Raw genomic sequence first — 27638 nt, forward strand, 5'->3', positions numbered from 1 at the left:
TACTATGTTATTTGTCAGTAAACGAATCTTGCTTCCTCCTGAAGGGCCTTCTCTCTCTTATGTTAATACTTGTTCCTTTGTACTTTTTGGAAAACACATTGCTATTTAATATCTAGTGTGAAATTTCATCTCGTCTCATTGTCTTAGTTTGATTTGCAGTTGTTTCTTAACTGTTAGTACTTTACTCTCCTTACCTGATACTCATCACATATGCCTCAACATAGGTTGAGCACTGATTTCAGCTGACTTGTAAATGAGATCCTATATGACACTTGATATTAAGCAGTCTGATTCTCTCCTTTTATTTCCCTTTGAGCATAAACAACAATTTAAAAAAATCTCGCTACATTAGGGACCATGTACACAGTTAACCAATGAGTCTGGGCTCATCCGTTACATGCTGGCTCCTGGTATGAGCATCGTATGCATTGGCTCCTGGGGAGTCCAGGTGGGAGTCGGTATGTGCAGGGAGCCACTTTCCGCTCTATGCTTCTGCCACCATAGGAGAAGCAGCAGGGCGGAGGAGGGCAGGCTGGAGCTTGTTTGTGTGGGGAGCCAGCTTTTAAGGCTACTTAAGTACATTCATTTTAATATCTCTACTCTAGAGTGTGTGTGTGTGTGTGTGTGTGTGTGTGTGAGACACACTGATGTTGGTTTGGAATATGGACTGGATTTTGGTCAATAAATATTCTTAACTGCTGTTTTATGATATACACCAGTGGTCTCCAACCTTTTTACACCCAAGATCACTTTAAATGACAGAAGCATCCAACATCTACTGCCCCGCCCCCTCTATTCTCCTCCTCTCCATCACTTGCTATCCCCAACCCTTAAACTGCTGCTTTTTTTTCTCCCTCAATTCTTCTGTAGGAAGAGGTTTTTCCAACATTTGGCCTGTCTAGACTGGACCAAATGTCAGAAAAACCCCTTCTTTTGGAAGCCTCCTTATTCCTTGTGGAAAGAGGAATATAGTGGTGACCGAAAGAGCATGTTTGCTCTTCCACTAAAAGAAGTGGAAGAACAAACACATCCCTGGATGCAGAAGAGTTTTTCTGGGATATCTCTAAAATCCTGAAAAACTCCCACAGTCTAGCTGTACCCTTGCTGGGTTGAGACAGGATGTGTAGGCTCTGGGGTGGGATTTGGGTGTGGGAAGGGGTGAGAGGTGCAAGCTCTGCGAGGAAATCTGGATGCAGGAGGAGGTGGAGAAAGGGAACGCTGGCTCGGGGAGGGGGCTCCAGGCCAGGCAATGTTGGGGTCAGATGTAGGGTTGGGGTACTAAGCAAGCCACAGGCTTCTGGATATGAGAGTTCAGACATTTGGGTTGGGGTATGTGAGTGGCTCAGGGCAGGGGGTTCCAGTGTATGATAGGCTCACATGTAGGGTCTGGGGAAAAGAGGAGTGCAGGAGTGTTCTGATGCTGTGGCCAGATGGGGGCTTGTTGGCCAGGCTTCATTTTTAAATAAAATACTGTGTCAAACACACAAAGTTTCTGCATTGTCTTTATTTCTGAGAAAGGCAGGGAACCTGTTTTGAGTCAAGGGTCACTGACCCACAGAAAAGTCAGTTGGGACCACACAAGTGAGATGTAAAAAAAAATCTCCTCCAAACACCCCCAGGCCTCACTAATGTGGCCCTAACTGTGCTGGTGGGAGCAGGGGACATGGTGTTAGTGGGTGCTGGGGCAGGGGACAGGGTGCCAGTGGGGACAGAGTTCTGCAGCTGGGGGTTGGGGAGAGGAAACAGGGTGCCAGGAGGGCAGGGAGCCAGTGGGGGCAGAGAGTCCCCTGCACCAGCCTCCTCCCAGGATTTTGTGCCCCGCCCCCCAAGAGGAGGAAAGCGCTGTTGCATGCCTCCTCTGGGCCCGACTCCCCCCTCCCGCAGAGAAGTGAAGTAGTAGTGCGCGCGCCTCTGGACTCACCTGGTAAGTTCCTGGCACGCCACAGACTTGGGGCAATGAAGCAGCCACGCATTTACAGAATCCCCGGAAGTGACGCGCAGCTTCCGTCCACCCTGCGGGAAGCTACCACTACCTCTATTGTGCTCGAGGTAGGTAGTGGGGCTTCTTGGGGGTGGGGGGAAATGAGGGGCCCGGAATGCCTCGTGATCGACCAGTTGATGGCCATCAACTGATTGGTGACTAGGGATGTAGATGATTAACTTGGAATTTTTACTGTTTGTGGTGGTTGGATGCTCACTTGAATGCCCTTAATTGCATTGCAGCTAAGTTTTGTGTATGCATAGCGTGTGTGGGTATTAAGAGGTGTAGTTCCGTTGGAAGCTCTGCATCAGGGGTGAACAAATCAAGCTGGTGAATGCAGATATATCACTATGTATAACATTTTTAGGGGAAAAATTGATACTTTCCTTAGAGCCTCTTACTATTTTTAGTTCCGTTTAGTTCAACACTAGATGGAACTGTAACACAGGTTCATTTACTCTCAAAATACCTTGTTCCTTCAAGGAAAGGATACTTTTTCTGTTACATAAGACACTGTTCTGTTTCTTTTTGGTATGTATGCATGAGAAACTAACATTTTCTCTGTACAAACTTCTCCTTTTGTCTTGATCATTTACAGATATTTTTCAAGGTTCAGGCTACTGTGTTTGATTGGATAACCAATATTGCTGCTAATACAACTGACAATTTTTCTTAATCTTGTCTTTCCCTAGTTAATTAAAAAAACATTCCACATAAAGATACTACAGAACGTTTGTGAGTAAGAAACCTCTTCAGTAGGTGGGTCTTTGTGCTCCCTTTCTGTGTCAGCATCTGCTCAGCATTTGCTCATGTGACACGTATAGTATAGCAAGGGTCACAGTCTCATATTTGGAAGGGAGCCAGCACAGTAGTAGTGTCAGCATTTTACCTCAATTTGCATCTTTCCAGATTTTGTCTTCAGTCAGTGAGGGCTGAGTGAAACAATTTAAAGATGAGTAAACTGTAGTAGTAATAATAATAATAAACTACTACTGTGGGGCATAATTACTAAGAGGGCTCTGAAAATTTGCAAAATGATTTGAAACACGTAAAGGGTGGCAGTGCTACTTTTCATTCGTACTTTGTTTTTTTATTTTTTTTACTTCTTTCAATTTTGATAGTTTCGTTTTATAGCCTGCAGTTTTTGATGGATGGTTCTTAGTATATTAGCCAGTTGATCACATACTTTAATTGTCTCACTGTAAATGCTACACTGTGCTGGCAGTTCACGTTTTGTCTTTAAATTTACTTAACAGCTACATTTCAGTACTATATTCTAAATACATTTGCGGTACTTAAGATGCTAGTTTGGGAGCAAAGTATTCTGGAAAGTATATTCACTGTGGCATAGTGACTAATATGAAACACGTTTTCACAAACTGGAAAGTTATACTTTTTTTTAAATACTTCATTGTGATGGGGAAATGGCTCACTCAGTTATGTTGCTAACATACACTATCTGAATATGGCATCTTGCATAGTTAGGAACATAGGATCTCTTTGATCATTGAGTCCTCTGCTACTGCAGACAACCTAATCTGTACTACTATTCATAAATTTATCAAGCTGCATCTTTAAACTAGTTAAGTGGTTTGCTCCTCCAACTCATATTGAAAAGCCATTTTCAAACCGCATTCATCTGATAGTTAGAAATCATCTTCCAATTTCCAGATTAAATTTATTTAGGGCCAGTTTATACTCATTTATTTTATGCCAGTATTGTCCTTTATAAATACACCAAGGGTAAATAACTATTTATAACTGTTTTCAGCCTTTATTTTGCCAAAGTAAACAAGCCAGGCTCTTCTAGTCTCTCTCGTACGTTTTCCATTCCCAGTATCTTTGTAATAGCTCTTCTCTACACTTATTTCAACTGAATTAATCTTTCTTGACCATTGGTGATGAGATTTGAACATAATATTCCAAATGAGTTAGGTTTTATTGTTCAGCTAAACAAATTTCTTCTATAAGCCAAGTTGAGGATGCCACTTTGGAGAACTTTTGTAGGAGGGAAAACAGAGAATTGCTTTTTGTAACAGTATTTCCCCCTCCCCTCCCTTTTATAGACTGTTGCCGGCTTTACTGTTCCTCCTGGCCATCAGGTTTGTGTATCTCCCACTGTTAATCACAGACTTAAGGATTCTTGGATAGAAAGCTTAGAATTCAAACCTGACCGTTACCTCCAAGATAACCCTGCAGCTGGAGAGAAGTTTGCATATGTGCCATTTGGTGCTGGTAAGTCTAATGATAAGAGTAAGGAATTGCACAAAGTCTCTGATAACATAGCTGCATATTAGTAATTTAAATATCTGTTACCCCAGTGCTACTTTTACTCTTAAACTAAAGGCAATTTTGTCAGTTTGAAATCTAGTCCAGTTAAAGTATTTTCTGGTACAACACTGGAGTCCTTGTCACTTCATGTGGTTTTATGTTGACACTGTCTAAAGTTTTGAGTTTCTATCTCTTGTTGCTTTGAAAGAGTCTCTCAAATGGGAGACTTATCAGACAAGGAAAAAAAAGTGAAACTGACAATAAATGTGCAGCTTAATGCATAAAGTAAGCAGTATTTGTCTTCTATTTCAATTAATATAATTTTACTTGTTGCTTTGGAATAATAAGGACTCTTTAGACAGGAATGACTTTCAAGTTGTTCCCTTATTGTCAAGGGAAAAAACTACACCGTGTTCACTGAAGAATTAATTCTTATGACAACAATAACTAAATCATTGCACATAACATTCAACAAAGGAAAGTTTTATGGCTGACCTGGGAACAACTTTTGAATGTATGTGTTCTCCCTTAATGCCGAATTAATTCAGCTTTTTGCCAAGAAACTAGAGCAGATTCTGTTCTGTAAATGAGTAGGAATGTTAAAATGTATTTAACTGTATAACTGCTGAAAATGTCAGTGGTTACATGCAAGGCAGTAGTCCACTCCTGGGGAGCTGGTGCACATGGTGAGCTGATGGTGACTCCCACCTGCTGCTCCCCCTGATGCAGAGGCAGCAGTGGAGGGGAGCAGGTGGGTTCCCAGAATCTGGCTTTTAAACTGGCTGCCCACAAATACTAGGAGCCTGCATGTAACCAGGCTCATTGGTTAACCATGTACATGGTTACATTTTCACATTCCTAGTAGATAATTAGATATTTGCAGCTGTGAAAGTTGGATTGCATTTAAAGTTTGATATCAAAACAATGCTTTAATAGTTAAGTGCAAACACGGACATCAGTAGGAATTAAGCATGTACATTATGTTTAAGTGATTTGCTGAAGTGGTGCCATAATGACATTTGTTTAAACATAATGAAAGAAACTAGTGTACAGGCAGTCCCCGACTTACGTGGATCCAACTTATGTCGGATCCCTAGATACGAACGGGGTGAGGCAACTCCCGCACATGCGCAGCAGCATTCCCGGGGCTCGCTCACCTGGGTCCTAGGATCCTCCTCCTCCTCGGGCCGGCTCCGACTGGGGTCCCGCAGAACTGCCGGGCAGAGGAAAAGTGCCTCCCCACGCCCGCTGCCCCCCTCCCCCTGCAACAGGCTGCCGAACAGACAAAAGCAGCCTCTCTGCCCCTCCTCCCCTCTATACATGCCGGGCTCCGGAGCGCAGCAGCGTCCCCGGGGCTCGCTCACCTGGGTCCTAGAATCCACCTCCTCCTCCTCTTCGGCCGGCTCCAACTGGCCTCTGCCTGCAGCAGCTGGCCACAGGGACAGGGATCCTGCAGAGCTGCCGGGCAGAGGAAAAGTGCCTCCCCACGCCCGCTGCCCCCCCCCCCCCCGCGGCCTCGCATCCTGCACGCCTCCCCCCTCCCCCCCTGCCAGCAACAGGCTGCCCCCTCCCCTGAGCAACAGGCTGCGAACAGCAGACAAAAGCAGCCTCTCCGCCCCTCCTCCCCCTATACATGCTGGGCTCCCTGGGCAAACAAAGACTCCACCAAAACAAACAAAGTGCTGGCCTCATTGTGTTAGCAAAAAAAGGACCCTCCTCCTAGAACCCTGGGTGGTGTGTGGAAATAAAGCTATTAGCTCAAAGCATGGTGCAGAGCTGTTTGGTATTTGATGAGTTACTCCTTTAGTCCTGAGTTTGTCACAGGGACAGAAATAGATGTGAAATCTTCTGAACAGGGGAACAGACAGCAAAACAAACATTAGAGGGGAGTTAACCTTTCCCTATGCTATCCAAAACTAAAAAAAATGTTTGGCTAGAGTTTACCCTACAATATGTACCAGTTCCGACTTACATACAAATTCAACTTAAGAACAAACCTACAGTCCCTATCTTGTACGTAACCCGGGGACTGCCTGTATATTTAAAGCAAATTCTTAAAGTAGTATTTTAGTTCAAGGTGCATTATGAAGTGCAATAACTATTACCCTCTGTGGGTTTTCCTCTAGGCCGTCATCGTTGCATTGGAGAAAACTTTGCTTACGTTCAGATTAAGACTATTTGGTCTACTTTGCTTCGTTTATATGAATTTGATCTCATCAATGGATATTTTCCTACTGTCAACTATACAACCATGATTCACACGCCTGATAAGCCAGTTATCAGATACAAGAAGCGATCATGCTAATTTTGAGATGATTTCTGTATTTAAATTGTGAAAATTACTGTTTCTTAAATAAGTTATGATAAAATTAAATAATTAATAGAAAAGCTGGTTCATTGGATCCAAATGTTGTGTTATGAAAGTTGTTACTAGAACCATAAAATGTGAAATTGTACATTGCAAATACTGTACATTCTAACTTAAAATATTATAAAAATACTGTCTTTTCTACTTGTGTAACAATTTTAAGGTGGATGTTGCATATTGATAAAGGTGAACCTAACTGTTTTGTCAAATCTTAGGACAGCTGAGAATTTAATACTTTTTTATAAGTTTAAATTGTAATTGTGAACAATTTGGAACATGCTCACTTTGCAGCCTTGTATGTGCTTGCAGAAGTGAACACATTTTATATAATGAATTATTCAGCATTTTAATGAATGAGCCAAAAATTGCCATGGCTTTAATTTTTAAAATACTGAAAACGTTAAGATTTTTCTTATGTGACAGGTGCTTAGGGTGCTCATCTCAAGGCAATTTTGAAGGGTCTGGATTTTCAGAGAATACCTAGCTAACCAGACTTTGAAAATTAGTTCTATTTTAAAATTGGGTACCCAAAATACTTAGTCACACCTGGAAGTGTTTGTTTCAGTGCAGAGATTGGCAGTAAAACCTTACAAAGCCTGACTTAGAGTGAACAGAACAAGCCAGCTGTGTATCCCTGTCTCTTTAATTGTGTTCATTGTGTAGTAAAGAAAGTGAATAAAATAACTAGTGTACTACTATATTAAGTATAGTAGGATTTCTAGTGCTTACAAGACATAGGGAAGTATAGGTATTGTATAGCACTACTGTATAATTTTTTAGACATCTGGGCTATGTCTAGATTGGCACGGATACTTTTCTGCAAAAGCACTTTTTGCGGAAAAGCATCCGTGGCCAATCTAGACGCGTTTTTGCAGAAAAAGGCCTTGATCACCATTTTCGCTATTGGGGCTTTTTTGCTCAAAACAAATCTCAGCGTCTACACTGGCCCTTTTGCGCAAAAGGGACTTTTGCCCGAACGGGAGCAACATAGTATTTCCGCAAAAAGCACTGATTTCTTACAGTAGGAAGTCAGTGCTTTTGCGAAAATTCAAGCGGCCAGTGTAGACAGCTGGCACGTTTTTCTGGAAAAACTGGCCAGTCTAGGCACAGCCCTGCTGTTTGGGGTATACAAAAATATCTGCTGCTGCTCTTTACTATTAAATCTTGGCAGTGTGGGCCAAGACTTGATGCTGTCCAAAAAGAGGCACAGTTAGTTAAGGTTCTTCTCCCAAACAGGTCAGTGCTTGTCCAGCTCTCTTCACATGGAAATGGGTAACTTATTTCAGGACTGTTAAATGTTATACTTGTGTGGAGGAAAGTACCTTTAATTGAGACTTGCAGAAATTTGTCATTAAAATTTCTAAACTTTGTGAAATAGTTTCCTTTGCTCACAACACTATCCAGACTTTCAGAAAAATATAGAATATGGGCTCTTAACTGACTACTTTAAAACTTCCTTTTTAATAAATGATGGATAAATAGGATCAGGCTGGCTCTAGTTCATAACACTGCTGTTACATAACAAAACTTTGGGGCCACAACAAATTGAAAAATCTCATGAACTAGCACATCCCCATTTAAAATGCTAATATAAAATGAAGCCCTTATCTAGCAAGCTGTTGCCTTCAGAAACTCCACTTGCCTAGAGGCAGAATAAAATTAATGCCCAATTATCATTTATTAAACATCATGCTAATTTGGGCTTCTTCCCCAGGCAGCAGCTCTCTGGTAGTTACCATGAATTCTCGTCTTGCCTACCCTTGAAACTGAAACCAACAAGAAAGGTAGTGAGTGTTTGGGGGGTTTTTTTTTGGCAAGAGTTAGGGTATAGTTACCCTTTAATAGTGTGCAGAAGAAATGGTTCTTTTCATAAAATAACCTGAAACAATAGTTAAAAGGATGAAGTCATCTTTATTTCAGTACTTTGACAAAATACCCTTAAAATCCAAAACTTCTACCATTACAAAAATAGGTCTCTACAAGTGATCTATTCTGTCTGCACTGCCAGTAGCAAATATATTAAGATAGAGTTGAGTATCTTCAGTAGCCTTGTCAGAAAAAGTGCAGTGCACTTTGAGCTACACCTCGAGCAATCAAATACACAAGTTTCATCTCCTTGCATGGCATGAGATAAATACACACTTTTTTATAACTTAATCATTTAAATTAGCATTCCACAAATATACACTTAATTTAATAATTGAGTGAACACAAAGTGCCTATATACAGAAATTCCAGTCTGTGGTGGTGTCAGCAAGAGAACTGTGTACAATTGTACAGCTGTGTTCATGTTGGTCCCACAATGTACACATTATACAAAAGCACAGAAAGAGCACAGATTTACAAAAAGGCAGTTCATTCATCATTACCAGAGATGGAGGAGTTGAAAGGCTATTATCTTCTAACACCAGAGTGCAAATTAGTGTAGGAAGCAGAACCTGTAAGATTAAAAAACATCTTAAAGTGCTTGGAGAAACTGGATGTTTATTTTAGTCAGCATTAGCTATCTGATATTTCTACAAGATGCTTCAGATGACCTGTGCAGATTATACTATAGAGGAAAAGATATTCTTGTTTCTAAGCTGTTTTGTTAAAATGGTTTGACTCCTTATCAAACTGGATGGCATGATTTTCCGCAAATGCTTTTCACGGAAAAGTTTTCCGTGAAAAGCATTTGCGGAAAAGAGCGTCTAGGTTGGCACGGATGCTTTTCCGCAAAAGCACTTTTTGCAGAAAAGCATCTGTGCCAATCTAGATGCACTTTTCCGCAAAAAAGCCCCGATTGCCATTTTTGCAATCGGGGCTTTTTTGCGCAAAACAAATCTGAGCTGTCTACACTGGCCCTTTTGTGCAAAAGCTTTGCGCAAAATGGACTTTTGCCCAAAGGGGAGCAGCCTAGTGTTTCCACAAGAAGCACTGATTTCAGATAGTAGGAAGTCAGTGTTCTTGTGGAAATTCAAGTGGCCATTGTAGACAGCTGGCAAGTTTTTCCGCAAAAGCAGCTGCTTTTGTGGAAAAACTTGCCAGTCTAGACACAGCCACTTTATAGAGTCCCACAGATATCTTTGGATGCAAAGATTTGTGGCTCATTTTTGTGGATACAAATATAAATTTTGTATCTAGACCCCAGCATAGGCATCCACGTATGTAGATGTGGATACCATTTTGAATCTGCACACAGGTCTATAGCTTTGGGTCACTGGATATTACTGAGAGAAGTTTTGGATCTGAATAGAAATACCTTGTGCTAACAGGACCTCCCCCAGCCAGCCAGTTCTCAGATTTCCCTGCTTGCTTGCCTCACTGAAGGACAGCAAAGCATTTTTGTCTCTGCTCTGTGACACGGGTGGGACGTGGAATGGACATGAGCAACACATCTTGAAGAACAATAGTTAACTTATCTACCTGGATGAGCCTTTTTCAGAAGGCATGATAAAAATGCTGCACTCTGTCATTCAGCAATTGTCAGCATCAGAATAGGGCACCTAAGCCCAACAACACAAAGGCTGATTAAACAGGTGGAATCTTGATACAAAAGAGCTTAAAAAGCCATTCCACTATTTTTCTTAAACATTCTTGGTAAGATGTTGATTAAAATCTTGCTGCAGACTTATGACACAGCCCCAGTAAAGCATAGTGGGCTGGCTGTAAAAGTATGAATAGAGGACCACGTAGCTGCTCTGCAAATGTCTACAATAGGGACGTGCCCCAAAGGCGGTTGACAAGGCCTGGGCTGTTGTGGAATGAGCCATAAGTGGCCGTGGCTCCCAACCTGTGCTCTTATAACAGGCCCTAATGCAGGAGGTGATCCATTTGGACAAGCACTGTGCTGACACAGGCAAGCCCTTCATTCTTTCTGCTATAGAAATAAAGAGCTGTGGTGATCTCCTAAACTCTCTTGTCCTATCAATATAAAACACTAGTGCCCTCACATCCAGGGACTGCTCTGTTTGGGGCAGAAAACTGGACATGAGCAAATGGAAGATAGATATCCTGTGACATGAAAATATATGATCACCTTGGGAAGAAACGACAGGTGAAGTCTAAGTCTAACCCTGTCCTTAAAAAATACTTCTAAGGGGGCTTAGAAGTGAGGGCCCTCAGTTCAGATACCCTCCTGGCTGACGTGATGGTCACTAAAAAAAACTTGGAAGCGTGATAAGTGCTTCAAGGAGCAGGTAGCTATGGGCTCAAAAGGCGGACTCATGAGCCTCGTGAGGACCGAGTTAAGGTCCCAGGGGGTAACGGTTGCCTCACATGCGGATACAGTCTGTCTACCCCCTTGAGGAAGCATTTAACCATAGGATGCACGAAAACTGAGGTACCCCCTTCCCCCAGATGGAAGGCTGTTATAGCAGCTAGGTGAACTTGCAATGTTGATTTTGACAAGCCCTGTAAGTGGAGGTGTAGAAGATTGTCTGGAATAGGGGCTCCATGAGGATCTACCCCTGTGGTGCTCGCCCAATGGGAAAAACATCTTCATTTGGCCTCATAAGTCGCCCTAGTCAAGGGCTTCCTGCTCTCTATCAGAACTTTTCTCACCCCCTCCGAACACATACTCTCCTGCCCCTCTAGCCATGAAGATTCCAAGCTGCCAGGTGGAGGGAAGGAATGTTTGGGTGGCACAGCCTCCTCTCTTCTAGGTCCTTAGATATCAGGTCCGGAAACAGCAGCAGTATGAGGGGTGCTTCTACTGCCAAGTCCAGGAGCATGGAATAGTAGTGTTGAAGCGGCCACGCTGAGGGTATCAGTCATTGCTATCAGGATGACTGATGCTTCCCACCTCCTGACCAGCAGGAGAACTCCATGTGTCAGGGAAAATGGGGAGAACGCATACAGGAGATCCTTGGGCCACTGCAGCACCGTGGCATTTCCTATTGACTCCTTCCCCAGGCCCAGGAACGAGCAATAGCTCAGGCACTTGTAGTTCTTCTGGGAGGTGAACAGGTCGAGGAGGGGATGTCCCCATCTCTGGAAGATGGTCTGTACGATACCCTCCCTGATAGACTATTTGTGAGTTCTGGATGATCTGCTGAGCTTGTCTGCCAGCACGTTTAGCTTCCCAGAGAGGTAGGAGACCTCCAGGTGAATATGGTGTGCTATGCACAGGTCCCACAGCTGGAGGGCTTCCTGGCACAGGGGAGAGGAGCAAGCTCCACCCTGTTTGTTGATACAATGCATAGCTGTGTGGTGTCTGTCAATACCAACACCACCTTGCCCTCCAACTGGGGCAGGAAAGCCAGACAGACCAGTCTGACTGCCCTGAGTTCCTTGACATTTATGTGTAACCAGTATTTGCTTGGTGACCACATACATACCTTGGGTCCTGAGGTTTGCTAGATGGGCTCCCCATCCAGCATCCGATGCATCCATTACTAGTCGTGCTGATGGGATCTGCCTGGTGAACAGAACTCCATAACACACCACGTCTTCCTGGAGCCACCAATTTAGCGAATGGAGAACAGCTTCTGGAATCATAAGGAGCTCGTCCAAGGGCACACGGGTCGAGTGTGCTGAGGTTAGCCACTCTTGGAGGTGCTGTAAATGTAGTCTGGAATGCTGGACCACGCAGGTACATGTTGCCATATGGCCCAAAAGTCTCATACAGGTGTGGGCTGTTGTGAGCGGTGATGCTCTGATGGTCATGAACCTGGCTCTTGGGAGGGACTCCCTCGCTATTGTGGCATCCAAGTGCACCCCGATGAAGGCCAACTTTTGTGTGGGGGTAAGCGTGGATTTCTTCTCATTTATGAGGAGACCAAGCTTGTCAAATAGGTCCTTTATAAATTCTATGTGAGCCATGACCTGACCCTTGGATGATCCCCTGATCAGCCAATCGTTTAGACAGGGGAAGACTTGAATTCTGTGATGCCAGAGGAATGCAGCCACAGCCACCATGCATTTGGTGAATACACTCGGGGTGGTAGAGAGATCAAAGGGTAGGACCGTGAACTGAAAGTGACTGTCGCCACCCAGGAATTGAAGAAATTTCCTGTGAGCCAATATAATAGAAATGTGGAAATATGTGTCCTTCAAGTCAAGGGCAGCGTACCAGCCTTCTTTTTCTAGGGATAGGATGATAGAGGCTAGGGTCACCATTCTGAACCTAACGTTCCTCACAAAGGAGTTCAGATTCCTTAGATCTAGAATGGGGCGAAGCTCCCCCCCCCTTGTATTTTGGAATTAGGAAATATCTTGAGTAGAACCCCTTGCCCAGAAACTCTACAGCCCCCAATGCCAGTTAGGCTGACACCTCTTTCTCTAGGAGAATTGTGTGAGAGGGGTCCCTGAAGAGGGATGGGGGGGTATATGTGGGTGGGACAGGAAAGGGATGATACATCCCTTTTCTACCAGGTCTAGCACCAGCAATCCGAAGTAATTTTGTGCCAGGCCTGGGAGAAATGGGAGAGCCGGAACCCAAAGAGTAGAATTAAAGTGGAGGCTGGGACGCAGTCCTTGAGTGTACCTTCAAAAGGATGCCTTAGGCTGCTGGTTAGGGTCTGGGTGGATCCTCTTTCTGGATCTGATCTTGATCTTCTACGTCTATTCCTGTTCATATTGTTGTTGAAATTTCACCCTCTCCTTCTACCTTGATCAGATTTAAAGGTCTGTTGGAATGGTCTCTGGGAAGTCCTAGTTGGCAAGGGCCTACGTTGTGGAGCCGGGGTGTGGATCCTCAGAGATTTGAGGGTAGCCCTAGATTCTTTGAGGCTATGTAAGTGTGAGTCAGATTGGCTATATGCAGCAGAAGCCTCCCCATTGTGTAGGCCTTTCTGCCCAACAAGTCAAGCTTTTTGGGCTCCCGTCTCTTAGGCTTGGGTCCTGGAGGACCCTGTCTCTTCTTCTGCCCTGCTGCTTGGACCACCAACGAGCCCGGGACTGGGTGGTAGTAGAGATGTTCGTGTTCCGACTGAGGTACAAAATATCACCTCCCCATGACGTAATGTCTTTGCCAACCTGGACACTGTCTTATTCAGCAGTAATGCCACCTTGGCCAGAGTATCTGCTGTCAAGATGTCTACCATAGGGTCCAGGTCCTTTGTTACCTCCTCCACCTGCACCTTCAAGTTCGTCGCCTGTCGACGAAGTAGATCTTGGTGTACCCTAGCATCCATAACTGGCATTGAAGGCGCTGGATCAGCCAGGGCCTCGTCCGGTGAGGATGACGAGGATTCCCCTTGAGGGGGGAGCACCTGCTGGGGCTCTACTGCTGTTGGTGGTGGGGCTGGAGGAGCCATCTGTTGGCATACAGCCAGTCCAGCCACCTCACCCTAGCGCTGAGGGACCATGTCCAAAGCTGGCGGCCTGGTTAGGGGGGTGGCAGAAGGAGTACCCCTGGAGTGGGAGGTCACTGATGAGTACTTAGCTTGTGGTGGCCTCTGGGCTTGGTGGTATGCCCAAGGGTCCAGAAGGGCTATTGTTGCGGTGGCCACTGTTGCAAGTGGGGCTGGGAAGGCATCGAACTGTAATGGCGTGACCAGTAGGGTGACTGGTATCGGTGTTGAGATCTTGACCCCGCTGAAGACCCTTCTGAGTGCACTGACTCCGTTTCCGACTCCGATGAGTATTCGGAAGCCGACCATGACGATGCCAAAGACTGTGCCAGGGAACAGTGGGAAGACGTGTGCCTTGCCATCGCTGCAGGCTTCCCCTTAGGATGTGGTATTGGCCCGTTGTGGCGGTGCTGGGGGCAGCATCGTTGGCAGTTCATGGGCGAACGTCTGTTGGGTTGTGGGCCCTGACATCCCCACCATCATTGGTGCTGCAGTCAACAGGCCCGCCATCGGTGCCCAAGTAGGAGCAGCTCCCGGTGCTGGTAAGGGCGGTACTGGTTGAAGTGTCGGCAAGAGGTACACCGGTAGTACCATCTGCAATGCCGATATCATCTGCGGTGCCAGTGTTATACATGGCACAGGTGCTGGTATTGGTGGAAGGGTTGGTGCCGCTATCAGGGCCAGAGTCTGTACCACAGATGCTGGTACCGCTAGTGTCGGTACCCTAGGGCCTGATACCATAGCCATTGCTGTAGGAAGGTGTGGCACCATAAGGGGAGTTGAAATTGGGCCCAACATTGGTGTCGGTAATGAGCTCGGGGTTACCCGTGGCTGCTCAGATGGCACGGTTGTTTCTGGTACCTGTAAGGGGGACTGCCAACTGTCCTCCCCAGCCTGTGTCAGTCCTGATGCTCTATTAGCTCCCGTTCAACATCGAAGGCCTTCGGCATCAGTGGTTGGAGGATCTCCTCGATCTCAGTTTCAGACGTGAGGCCTCCTGTATGCTTCGTGCTCAACCAGTGCCGTTTACGTGTCTTGGGAATGTCATGTTGGGAGGTCTCAGCCTGGTGTTAATCCTTGTGGTGCACCTGCAGGCCATGTCGTGCCGGTGACCTTCCCCTGTACTTCTTCAAATGCACCAGCAATTAGGATTGGTGCCTTGATGTTGTTGGTCTCACTGGCACCATTTGCCTCGGTGCCCCCGATACCTCTCTAATGGATGCCGGTGCGCTGTGAGCACCCGGTGCCGCTTCCGGCACTGGCAGTTGTAAAGCCGACTCCATTAAGAGGAGCTTCAAGCAGGAATCACGTTCCTGCTTTGCCCTTGGTTTGAAGTTCCTACAGATAGGGCAGCTATCAGTGCGGTGCCCTTCCCCCAGACACTTCAGACAAGCGTCGCGAGGATCACCACAGGGCATCAGCTTCAAATACTTTACACACGGTGCAGCTGTGTGGCCCTGGCATTACCTCCGCAATAGGGAGATAAGTGGAGAGAGAAAAACTTCTCTAACAAACACGACCTTCATTATTTACAACTATAAACAATTACTATCTACAAGCTAGCTAACACTCAGGGAAGAACACAATGAGATGAGCGCTCCAGCTACTGTCACAGGCGATAAAAAGGAATTGAAGGGGTGGAGGACCAGCAGGGGAATATACGCACCAGTATACTTGGCTCCCTGGCTGGCCCAATGGGTACTGCTAAGGGAAAAAGCTCCGGAGTCCGTGCACATGGCACGTGCACCTAACCTAACCCAACCAGAATGGACATGAGCAAGCATTCGAAGAAGAGGAAAGTTTGATATTTACCTGACTGCACGCTTCCAAGTCGCCTCTGTAGTGCCTCCAGTCGATTGATATAGTCTGTTAAAGCTCTATCAGGATCATAATTATGCAGCTGAGGACATGCAAGGGAAGCTGGGCTTAAATCAGCATGGGTGCCGTGGTACCTAGTGAAAGACAAATAATGAGATGTAGGTTTCAGAAATTGAAGTTACTGTTCTGGAATACAGTTTCCAAAGGAGAATGTAGCAGCAGTGTTACCAATATTAAGTATATAGATGCACTGAATTTTAGAAAAATCACAGTTATCTACTGAAGGCACTTTGCTGACCCTCATCCGGACTCCCCGTTTTCTTCAGCACACTCCATCTTTTCGACCACCTAACTCACTCTCTACCCCCTCCAAACACCACCCAATCTGACTTCCCCTCCCCCTCAAGATACATCTACACTACAAAAAAGACCCATGTGAGTTAGTTGCAGAGGCCAGTCTAGGGACTCAGAGCCTGGTGCTAAAAACAGCAGTATCAATGTTCCTGGTTGGGCTCTGAAATCTGGCCAAGGTGCGTGTGTTCTAGAAGCTGAGCGGGAATGCTGACATTGTTATATTTAGTGCTGTAGTGCAAGCCCTGTGAGTTGGAGTCTTTGGAGCTGGGCTCTGAGACTTGTGGCTGTGGGTGTTTTTTCTTTAGTGAAGATGTACCCTCAGATGCTTAACGTCCCTGCTTCTCCCAAGATTCCTGTGGCATTTTTCTGAGGCAAAAGGCACAAGTGAGACTCTTATTGAGCCTGCATTAAACACGCAGAAGTAGCAGTACTTTCAAGTACCTTTATATAAAAATTTCTTCTAAGAAAAAGCAGCATGTTGAAGTAGTTCTATATGGTTTTAGTTCTTTGTAGTTTCCAGTGTCTATACAGAAAACTAAAACTAGGTCAAATACTTTTCCATGTAACCAACTGCTGTAGTTTCCATAGGCTATGAGATTACAAATGACAGGAGTCTAGTTGTACTGTAGGGGGAGAGGATGTGTCCATTGCACTAGGTGAAAATACATCCCAGAGAACTGCTGAAGCCTGATTTTTGGAAGTGCTTAGGATCCACAACTCTATCTGATGTCAAGAAAGGCCTCCAGTTACTTTGAAATATCTTCCCTCTGGGGAGAAATACTGGCTCCAATGACTTCAACAGTGCTAAGATTTCACTGCAGTGTCTCAGTGGTAATACTCTGACTGGCCAGATGAACGCTTGCATGAAAAGTTAGAAGCATTTACATAATTTTGAAGCAAAGCCTTTGGCTTATGTATGGACACTTGATGGCTTCTGAAAAACATCGTAAGGATGGAAACTGCAAGGTTAGGCCTTGAACAGAAAATACATAGTATAAAATGCATCAAAACATGGAATTTCCACACTCCTAACATGCATTCATGTTAACTACAGAAATAAACTTTTCAAATGAATAATTATTTAACAAACTTACCTATGTTGAGAATTTACAGGAGATCTGAGAGACTCTAGATCTGATCTGGATCTATCAGAAGAATGTCTGTGTTCTCCATAGAGCTCCAGACCACCAGCTAATGAATCGGGCCTTAGCTCATTACCTAAAATAACTACAAGTGTTAGTTATAAAAATATAAACTTGTAAAAATCAGACATTTTGTATACGGACAGATCTCTCAGGTGCACTCTTTGTTTTATATCTGGTGAAGTGAGATTTAAAAAAAAAAAAAAAACAGCTAAAGTGCAGCTAGCATTGCCTACCATGCTGACCAATATTGTCTCACTGGTTACTTGTATTTCTTCCTATGTCTACAACAATCTGTTGTCCCTTGTGTTGCAATCAGAGTGTAAGCTCTTTTGGGGAAGGGACTGTCTTTTAGTTCTAGCGACGAGGAGTCCTGTGGCACCTTATAGACTAACTGAAGTTTAGGAGCATAAGCTTTCATGGGCAAAGACCCACTTTGTCAGATGCATAGCCATGCATCTGACGAAGTGGGTCTTTGTCCACAAAAGCTTATGGTCCTACACTTCAGTTAGTCTATAAGGTGCCACAGGACTTCTCGTCGCTTTTGCAGATTCAGACTAACACGGCTACCCCTCTGATCTTTTAGTTCTGTGTTTGTACAGAACCTTTGTCCCTCACTGGGGCGCCTAGGCACTGCAGCAAACCAGATAATAAAACCAATTGCCACTGTTCAATCATCTGTTTTGACACCTAATCTGAAACTAGGCCACAGAATAGTTCAGAAATAAATACATGTGTACCCACAAACGACTCATCTTAAACTTCTCAAAGGAAGACTCAAACAGCTGTAACAGCTCTTCCATTTAGCACAAATAATTTTTGTAAAATGAAAATGTTATGTTCTACCAAAAGCCTTCCCAGTACATGGATATAGGTTACTTCCCCTCCATTGCATTCAGGTATAGTAGTTGCAACTTTCCACTTCTCAGGATCTTGGTGTTACTAAGATCCATTCAAAACTTCCTTTGAGGCACTCTCAAAAATAGTTACTTTATCTGTACAAATTAACCATGAATATTGGGTGGAGATACACAACCAGGACTGGGAGCCTTTTTTGCAGAAAAACAGTTTTTAGTCAGCAAAGTTAGATTTTCTTCTCTTCTCCATGGACTGGAGCTACTGTATTCTGCCTAGAAGTAACCTTCACGTAAACCTGCCACTTGCCTGAGTTGCATTGATTAATTTAGAACTATAAATCTTTGAGTGATGGCTCATACTGATTCCAGTTAGGTGCGCGTGCCTGCAGCATGCACAGTCATCAGAAATTTTTTCCCTTAGCATCACCTGTTGCTGTGGAATCTCCTGGAGAGACACCTCCATGGCACTCAATATATGCCTCGCGAACTTGGTATCTCCTCAGTTTCTTCTTACTGCCAACAATGGGCATTGAACCTGTGGTTCTTGCTTTGCAAGTTCTCTTCATTTTCTTAGCTTTCAGCTGAATTGTAGTCTTACCATTAGTTTTAGAGAGAGGAGTTTAGTAGTTGCTAGAGTTAGCTGTTGAGAGTGGAGGGTCTCCTCTCCATTCTGATGACTTATTTCACCCTTCTCAGAGATGGGGGAAGGCTCTCTGATATCAGAGAACACTGCAGCAGACACAGAAAAATCTCACCTTTCACAGGCTGCCTTTTGCCTAAGAGGAAGCTGCAATGTTTTAAAAAAACGACACTGATTTGCATCTGACAAGAAGAAAGATACAAGAGTGTTCAGCCGAACGTCTGTGCTCAGTGGAATGCAGTGGACTGCTGAAGGGGTGACCAGAAACGTGAGAGAAACAGGGCTAGCTAATGAAATGACGGGGAAGGAGCAACCTACTGCTTCCAGAATAGGGAGGTTGACCTAAAATGTTTACTCAGCATTTGTGTAATTCATAGATGGTGCTTCTTCAAACATTGCCAGTCAGTGATTTACCTGTGTTCTGACTAAAGCCATCTCTGTTGACACTTATTAAATTAGAACTGGTAACTCGGTGCCACCGACGAACCAGGAACTTCATTCTGTATTTAGAATAAAGACAAATATTTTGAGTCAGACAAATATTTACTTTTTTTAATATCAAGCTTATAATTTTCTAGGGGGTACAATAGTCCACACAGCAGCCAACTAAGTATGAAAATAGACTTTTAAAGCCTAAAGAACCTGTATTTAACAAATACAATTTACCTAAGAAAAGGTATGGGCCATATTCTACCTGCAGTTGTACCCATACAATTCTAATGATGTCAGTGAAATGTTGCATTTGTTCTAGATGTCTACATTATTTAGCATTAACATCTTAAAATATAAGTCACAGCAAATAACTGCAAAAAGTTCAGTCCCAGTGCAGAAAAAAGGTCCATGATAGCAGTGGTATATTCTAAAGGAAGAGCTGCAGTGACTAGTGATCTTGCAAACACTTTCACTCATACTTAATGTGAGGCATGTGAATAATACAAGTTTGGGGGACTATTCATGTGCCTAAAGCATGCATGTATTTTCAGGATTGAGGCCTCACAAAGAATTTAAAAAGCAGATGTAGCCGCAATATTTACTGCTTATCCACACAACATCCTCTGTTCATTATATCCAAAAAGCTTAATTTTAGCAATTTGATTTCTTAGACACAATTCCATTGTATGGATTACAATGCCTGTGTTTTAAGAGATTTTTACTTTTAAAGAACAGTAGATCACAGAAAAGAAACAATGATACATTTATAAAATACATACTCTGGAGACGTCACCAGGGATTCATTAGTAATCTTTAAAGCTTATCATCATAGCTCATAAATTCTGATGTGACTGGATTCCAACACAGAGCCAAGTCTGCTTTGATTTACAGTGGTGCTGCAGAATGTCTTAAATAGCTTGCATTACCAGGGCTCTACCTTACCAGTGCTCAGTGTAATTCTGCCTTCTGTTTAAGGTGCATATATTCATGGCTACAACAATTTATAATTTAGAGTGCATCACAAATAATGCTGGATTACACTACATATTTAATTTGATAAAATAGAAGACCCTCTGTGAATTGTAGGATGAATGTCAAATAGTTGTGGCTGAATCATGGAAAAGGAATAATGGACCTTTATTAATTGTGGTAACTTGGAAAAGGGAGTACTTTAGGCAGGGGAAGGCTGTGCCTCTCCAAACAGCCCTTATGGCCCCACTGCACTCTACCCACAGGAAAGGACCCAGCCAGTGGTCTGCCTTGGCTGGGCCAGGCAGGCTGAGGCTGGCTCGCCTGTCCCTTTAGGGATCTGGGGAAGCTGGCACTGGGCTGCGCTGTCTGTCTGGTGCTCAGAACTAGCTGCCCAGAGCCCTTGGGCTGTGGGCAAGGTTCCCTCTAAGCCAGTGGTCTCCAACCTTTTTACACCTAAGATCACTTTTTAAATGACAGAAGAAGCCACGATTTACCACCCTGCCCCTTCCTTGAAGCCCCACCCTCTCTATTCTCCTCCTCTCCATCACTTGCTATCCCCAACCCTTATACTGCTGCTTTTTTTCCAATTCTTCTATAGGAAGAAGTTTTTCCAACATTTGGCCTGCCTAGATTGGACCAAATGTCAGAAAAACCCCTTCTTTTGGAACCCCCGTTATTCCTCATGGAAAGTGGAATATAGGAGTGACCGAAAGATCATGTTTGCTCTTCCACTAAAAGAAGTGGAAGAACAAACGCATCCCTGGATGCAGAAGAGTTTTTCTGGGATATCTCCAGAATCCTGAAAAGCTCCTGTAGTCTAGCCATACCCTCTCTGGGTTGAGACAGGATGTGTAGGCTCCGGGGTGGGAATGAGGGATTTGGGTGTGGGAAGGTGTGAGAGGTGCAAGCTCTGGGAGGAAATCTGGATGCAGGAGGAGGTGGAGAAGGGAACGCTAGCTCGGGGAAGGGGCTCCAGGCTTGGCAATGTTGGGGTCAGATGTAGGGTTGGGGTACTAAGCAAGCCACAGGCTTGTGGATGTGAGAGTTCAGGCATTTGGGTTGGGGTATGTGAGGGGCCAAGGGCAGGGGTTCCAGTGTATGATAGGCTCACATGTAGGGTCTGGGGAAAAGAGGAGTGCAGGAGTGTTCTGATGCTGTGGCCAGATGGGGGCTTGTTGGCCAGGCTTCATTTTTAAATAAAATACTGTGTCAAACACACAAAGTTTCTGCATTGTCTTTATTTCTGAGAAGGGCCAGAGTTCTACAGCTGAGGACAGAATGCCACTGGGAACAGGTTTCTGAGGCTAGGGAGAGGGAACAGGAGAGTGGGGAGAGGAGGCTGGGGAGAGGGAACAGGGAGACAGTGGGCGCAGAGAGTCTCCTGCACCTGCCTCCTCGCAGGATTCTCTGCCCTCCTCCCCCGAGGGAAGCCAGTGGCGCAGCCTAACTCCCGTGCATGCCTGCCCCGGGGCCAAACCCCCCTCACGCGGCACAGCCAAACCCCCGTGTATGCCTGCCCTGGGGACAAACCCCCCTCCTGTGGTGCAGCCAAACCCCTGTGTGCGCCTGCCCCGGGGCCAACCCCCGCGGGCGCCTGCCCCGGGGCCAACCCCCGCGGCACAGGGAAAACCCTGCACTCGACTCACCCCTCCTGCGGCTCAGGAAAGCCGCCACACTCTTCCTCCAGGGCCGATGCCCCCTCCTGCAGCATGCCCAGCACGCCACAGAGCTGTGGGAGGGGAGCAGCCAGGGCACTTCCGGAACCCCCGGAAGTGGCGCGAAGCTGGAGGCAGGACTTCTGTCTACCCCGCGGGAAGCTGGCACTAGGTAGGTAGGGGGCTTCTCAGGTGGGGGGGAAAAGGGAGGGAGGGTGGGGGGGCACCGAATGCCTCGCAATCGACTGGTTGAGGCCTCGCGATCGACCGGTTGTTGACCACAGCTCTAAGCTGTGTGATTGCTTAATTAAGCAGCTGCTTAATGAACTCTGACCAGCCAGGGGCTCAGGGCTCTGCCCACAGAGCTGCCTGGCTGGGGGAGAGGTAATTCTCTCTCAGGGACAGCAGCAGCTGCCTGCTGAGGACAGAGCAGTGGTAGGGAGGGGATGTGCTACCATGCTGCTTAGAGGGAACCTTGGTTGGGGGCGCTGCAGCCATGCTGCTCAGAGCACCAGGACTGAGAGTATGTCTGGCTGCTCAGAGCATCAGGACTGGGGGGGGAGGGGTGCTGCAGCTGTGTTACCCAGTGCAGAGGCTGTGCCACCTGGCATGCTGGTGTCGGGGCTGTGGTGGAGGTGCTTTGGGCTCCTACAAGAGAGAAGGGGTAAGTGGAGGGGGGCAAAAGTGGGTGGGAGGTGAGGGATGGGGCCCCAGGCACAAGGGAGGGATTGGGGTTATAAATCTGAATTTAGCATCAAAATTGCAGTAGAAGCTAATATTATAGACTCATAGACTTTAAGGTCAGAAGGGACCATTCTGATCATCTAGTCTGACCCCCTGCACAATGCAGGCCACAGAATCTCACCCACCCACTGCTAGAATAATCCTCTCACCTATATCTCAGATATTAAAGTCCTTGAAACGATGGTTCAAAGACCCCAAGATGCAGAGAATCCTTCGGCTAGTGACCTGTGCCCCATGCTACAGAGGAAGGCAAAAAACCTCCCGGGCCAATATTGTGGGATCTGTAATTTTTGCAATAATGCAAATAATTAGGACCTAAATAAATCATATGCTAAACTGCATGTTCACGTTCGGTTAATCTGTAACTTTCTGTGATTTACCTTGAAATTGCAATGGACACTCTGACCAGAGAGCGAAATCTGGTAAAACCCTTTGAACGATGTGTAATAATTTCTAGGTCGGCATATGAAGGCTGCCCACCCATTCTTGCAATGAGGGCCAGGGTGGCTTCTTCACATTCCTGGAATCCACCTACTAAGAGCAGTAAGTATTTTTTCTGATATATGAGAGCTTTCCGAAAGCTCTCTGCTCTCAGGAATTTTCCATAAATTATCTAGATGACAAGAAACAAAGAGAGCACAGTAAGTAAAGCATTCAGAGGACTGTTACAATTCCAAGAATTTTGACATCATTACTGCTAAAGTTAATCTGTGATTATTCACCTTTTGTTGCCATGGAGGAGCCTGCACTAAATGCTAATGGTCTTTGAATACCAGCTCCATAATGCAGGGCTGCTTTGAGACGCAATAAAATACGTAACTTACAGAAGAGGGGCAGGTGTATTTGTGTGTCTTGCCCCATGGCAAGTTATAATGGAGTTCTGTGTCTCTAAGACCAATCCTCTTAAAACTGAATCATAATGATGTTCCCCAGTTAGTCTGATGAGAACAATGGTAAAGGCAATGAAAAATATGCTCAATTCTAAACAAGGCAGCCCACTGTGCTCAAACAGTGCAGTTAGTTACAAACTTCTTACCTTTAAAACAGCGTTTTCAGAATTTGATCCCAAATCTCTCAGGAAAGCTTCACTCCTTAGTTCTGCTCTCAGTTTGGACAGCTCTGCATCAGCTTGTTTCAAAGATTTCTGTAGCAACAGCTTTTCTCTGTTCCAAATCTCTCTCTCAGAGGCACTGAGTGTATCGATATTAGCTCCATCGTCCAGTGAGCATCTAGAAGACTGGAGAGGGACCAAACCCTATTTTTAACAACACATTTTCTTATGTCATTTTTTCCATTGATTCTGTAGTGTGCTCATCACGTTACTAGAGTGGTCTGAGGAGAATCTTGGGCTCTCACACTTTAAGATAATAGGGAACCGGGAGCACTGTGAGATGATGGTATTAGCTTCCAAGGAAAAGTATACTCATTGCATTTGTCCCAAGAACAAGCACAAACAGCTGGTTTATAGTAGCTTTATAGTCTTAAACACCTTGAATCTGTTAGCTCCTAAGGTGGATGATGGGATATAACCCAGCTGAAGAGCTATAAGGGACTAACAGGAGAAATGGCAGTGAACTGTGCAAAGGTGGATGAAAATACGAAGTGCCTCTCTATGGGGAAAAGAGAGCTTACCGTAGCACCCTAATCACAGACAGTTAGAGGGCAGGAAAAGCAACAATTCACATCTTCTTGCTGGGAGTGGAGGTGGGGGAAGTAAGAAGAAGGGAAAAAAAGGTAGAAAAAAATTGATCACTCCTCATCCCCTCCTCTTAGACTGCCAGCCCACTGAGTACAGAAAAGGACTTTTGTATGTCCTGCCTAGGGATGTTAAATATCCATTAACTGAATAGTTGAGTAACCTCATGACCCGGTGCAAGCCAGAACTGAGCCTGCCTGCCTGGCTGTTAATACACTTGAAATGCAGAGCTGAAACGGGGGTAAATCCCAGACCCAGTGTGAGCCAGGACTGAGCCGGATTGCCTGCCCGCTCTGCTCCTAATACACTTTAAATGCAGAGCTGCAGCAGCGGTAGGTCCCAGATCCATTGTAAGCCAGAACTGAGCCGGGCTGCTGGCCAACCTGTTAAAAATGTACTGGCAGGGAGAGGGAAATGCGTGTAGTGTATAGCTTTAACCTATACGCTTTTTGCTTATCGGTTAATTGACTACACTATTACATCCCCAGTCCTGTCCCATGTTTTCACTTTTCAGATGTGAAAACAGGGAGGTACTTTTGAATTTATAAACATTTGTTTATGGTAATGCCTAAAGAAGATACATACATTGTCTCCACAAGGTCCTCTCTGTCGGTATCTTCTGAGTTCCTCTTCCAGTTTCATGACCCCATTCCTCATATTGTTCTTTTCCTCACTTAGTCTGCTGACAAGCCCTAACAGTTCTGCATTTTGTCTCAACAGTCCTTCAGTTAGTGAGCTAGAGGGGATCCCAGGGGGCAACACTAACTTCACCTAGAAAGAAAAAATCTTGCATGAAATCAAATTGCTATGATGCCTACCCTATTATAGATTACATTTTTTGAGGATGACAGCAGTGCTTTGTTACTTTGAAAAATCTAAAAAGTATATTATTAATCTAAACAATAGGTGAGTTAATACACAGGTACAGTGACTTTTTATTGTATGTTACACACTGCATATTATACCAGAACATTTCAACACAAACTAATTTAATTATAATAATGTGAAATGTTTATTTGTATTATGTTCACGTTTATTTCTAAAAATTCAAAGAGCAGTAATTCTGAGCTATTTTTAAAATAGATGCTTCACACCGATGTTGGCTTTATGGTTGAACTCAGTCAAGAATGGGGGCTAACAGACTTGCCAGGCCCCTGGGCAAGGTGGAGGAGCTCCAAACTCCTGGAAGGACCTCCTCTTCGCCAGCTCTCAGAGTCATCTGGAGCATGGAATGCGGTGCTCTGGTGGAGATTTAAAGAGCCCAGGGTTCCAGCTGCCACTGGAATAGAGGTGGCAGCAGTCATGAACCTCAGGCACTTTTGAATAGCAACTGCCCCCTTTGTGCACCCTCCCCCCATCACTGACAGAGCTGGTAAAGAACCAAATATTGCCCAGTTATTGTTCTTTGTGCCAGCCTGCCTCATTTCATGGTTTGAACATTCACAAATCACATGCATGCTTTCCTGACACATTTCTCTTGGTAAAGACAACATAGTTTATGTGTCGTAACAGCCTGATATAGTAAATATTAAACACCGATTGTTCACACCCAAGAAATAATGACTAGAGTTTTTCTACAGTAGCTTGCTGCTATATAAGTTACTTTAAGTAATTTTGAGTATTTTTCCTAAAGAAAATGCTAGGAAATGTGAAATATACGTCAAATTGTAACTCCCTGTCAAAATAGGTAAAAAGGAAAGGATTTACAGCACTCTTTGTCTATGTTAAATAAGCAGAGTCTAGAGTTGATTTTTCACTGAATAAGTTTACCAAAAGTGATTATATGTTCTTACCTCTTCTAACTGGGACAATCCAGGTAATGTTCCCAACAATAAAAGAGCATCTTCAATATTGTTCTGTACCCCAATAAAGTTGTCATCATCTGCTGTTTCAAACTGTAACCTGAAATGAAAATAGCAAGTATTTATAGTGTATGCAGCATAATACAACATAACTAAGGTGAAGTACTCAGTTTTATAAAGCACTAGATTTCTGCATTTCTGAAGGAATAAGGAAAGTGATTGTAATTTCAAAAGGAGACATCGCTATGATGAATCCAATTTGCACAAAGTATAACTGTATTTTTCTGGTTCTTGAACTTTTTTAGCAAACAATGTATTTGTTTTTCTGTAGACACTTATCATAAATACATGCCCTATGGAATGTTATCAAACTCCTTTGGACTAGGAGTGTCTTTACCTGAAAAATGGCCAGATTCCAAAGGGTTCCCATTTAAGCATCTAACTTAAACTGGCCAGAGTTTAAAGCGTACTTGGCACTAAGCAGCTACTGTTGTTTGGAAGGGGAGTTTCACAGCGCTGAAAACATTTGGGCTTTTGGACTAAATTCTTAAACCATTGTGACCAATTGTATTTGAGACATTTTCAGAAGCACAGAATATGTTCAAAGTATTGCACTTCACATTAATTTCTGTTAAGTCAGTGTAACAACAGAATCAAAAACTGATTCACACTGGGCTTTCACGAAGCAAGTGGCAGAAATTAAGTTCCCTTTTACATGGTAGCAGCCAATAAAAGAAGGTGCAGAATGTCAATCTGAATGAGTATTTTGCACAATTTATAATTCACTATTTACAGGATCTATGCCAAGCCTTTTTTCATTATATTACTGTTCAAAGCATTACTGAATAAAATAATTACTAAATTCTTGTAGGGGTTTTCCATGTACATCAAGCTCAAGTAACTTTCCCCCCATCCCTGCACAAAAAGCCAACTTTTTTTGCCTGAATTAATAATAGATTACAAGAATTGTTAATATTTAGGGCTGTATTCACTACTTTGGGATCCAGTTTCGTGCTGGTGTAATTTGCCTAAAGTTACACCACAAACAACTAGATTAGCACAAGAATGAAATTCTGATTCAAGTGTCAAGATATTACAATTAGTTCTCTGCTACTGGTTGGACCTCTATAGTTTGGACTTCCATCATCCGCAACATCTCTGGTTTGCAATCCCAGTGGCTGATTCTGGGCTGGAGCACTAACAGGGAAAATCTGGGCCCCACATTCAGCAACTCCTCCCCCACCCCCTCCTAGCTCCTGGACCTAGCTCCTGGACCACCATTTGTGGCACTCAAGTCCAGGGATAGAGGGGGAGGACCAGGGGACGGAGGCGGAGGACCAGGGGACGGAGGCAGAGGACCAGGGGACAGAGATGGAGGACCAGGATGGAAGGAACACTCAGAGGAAGAGGTAGGATGGCCATGGAGCCCCATGGCAGGGACCAGTGATGCAGCCCCACAGCTGGTAGCATCAGAGCGGCTGGCATTGACCAAGCGTGGGATTGGTGGGGGTGCTCTGGGGAGGAGGCAGGGTGGCTGTGGAGCCCTGTAGCCAGTGGGGAGAGTTGGGAAGGGCTCTTCAGCTAGCAGCAGCAGAGGGGGCAGGAGCCTCCTCTGGTCTGGCAAATTCCCTG

The 27638-nt window shown here is 44.6% G+C and overlaps 2 protein-coding genes across 8 annotated transcripts in view; one reads left to right on the top strand and one right to left on the bottom strand.

The window, feature by feature from the left end:
• CYP51A1 (cytochrome P450 family 51 subfamily A member 1) overlaps positions 1-6644 on the top strand; it is a 34919-nt gene extending 28275 nt beyond the window's left edge. Inside the window, exons 9-10 of the mRNA XM_075922395.1 lie at positions 4048-4216; positions 6379-6644. Coding sequence (XP_075778510.1) covers positions 4048-4216; positions 6379-6557 — 348 coding nt within the window. The 3' untranslated portion in view covers positions 6558-6644. The remainder of the gene's footprint in view (positions 1-4047; positions 4217-6378) is intronic.
• A 1770-nt stretch (positions 6645-8414) lies between these two features.
• AKAP9 (A-kinase anchoring protein 9) overlaps positions 8415-27638 on the bottom strand; it is a 179971-nt gene continuing 160747 nt past the window's right edge. For all 7 annotated transcript variants that reach the window (XM_075922392.1, XM_075922389.1, XM_075922388.1 and 4 more), the window contains 8 exons: positions 25998-26106; positions 24790-24975; positions 23545-23745; positions 22889-23121; positions 19120-19205; positions 17161-17284; positions 15707-15846; positions 8415-9058 (listed from right to left, as the gene is read on the bottom strand). In XM_075922392.1, coding sequence (XP_075778507.1) covers positions 9015-9058; positions 15707-15846; positions 17161-17284; positions 19120-19205; positions 22889-23121; positions 23545-23745; positions 24790-24975; positions 25998-26106 — 1123 coding nt within the window. In that variant the 3' untranslated portion in view covers positions 8415-9014. The remainder of the gene's footprint in view (positions 9059-15706; positions 15847-17160; positions 17285-19119; positions 19206-22888; positions 23122-23544; positions 23746-24789; positions 24976-25997; positions 26107-27638) is intronic.

This window comes from Pelodiscus sinensis, chromosome 2 (assembly GCF_049634645.1).
Source record: "Pelodiscus sinensis isolate JC-2024 chromosome 2, ASM4963464v1, whole genome shotgun sequence".
NCBI lineage: Eukaryota > Metazoa > Chordata > Testudines > Trionychidae > Pelodiscus > Pelodiscus sinensis.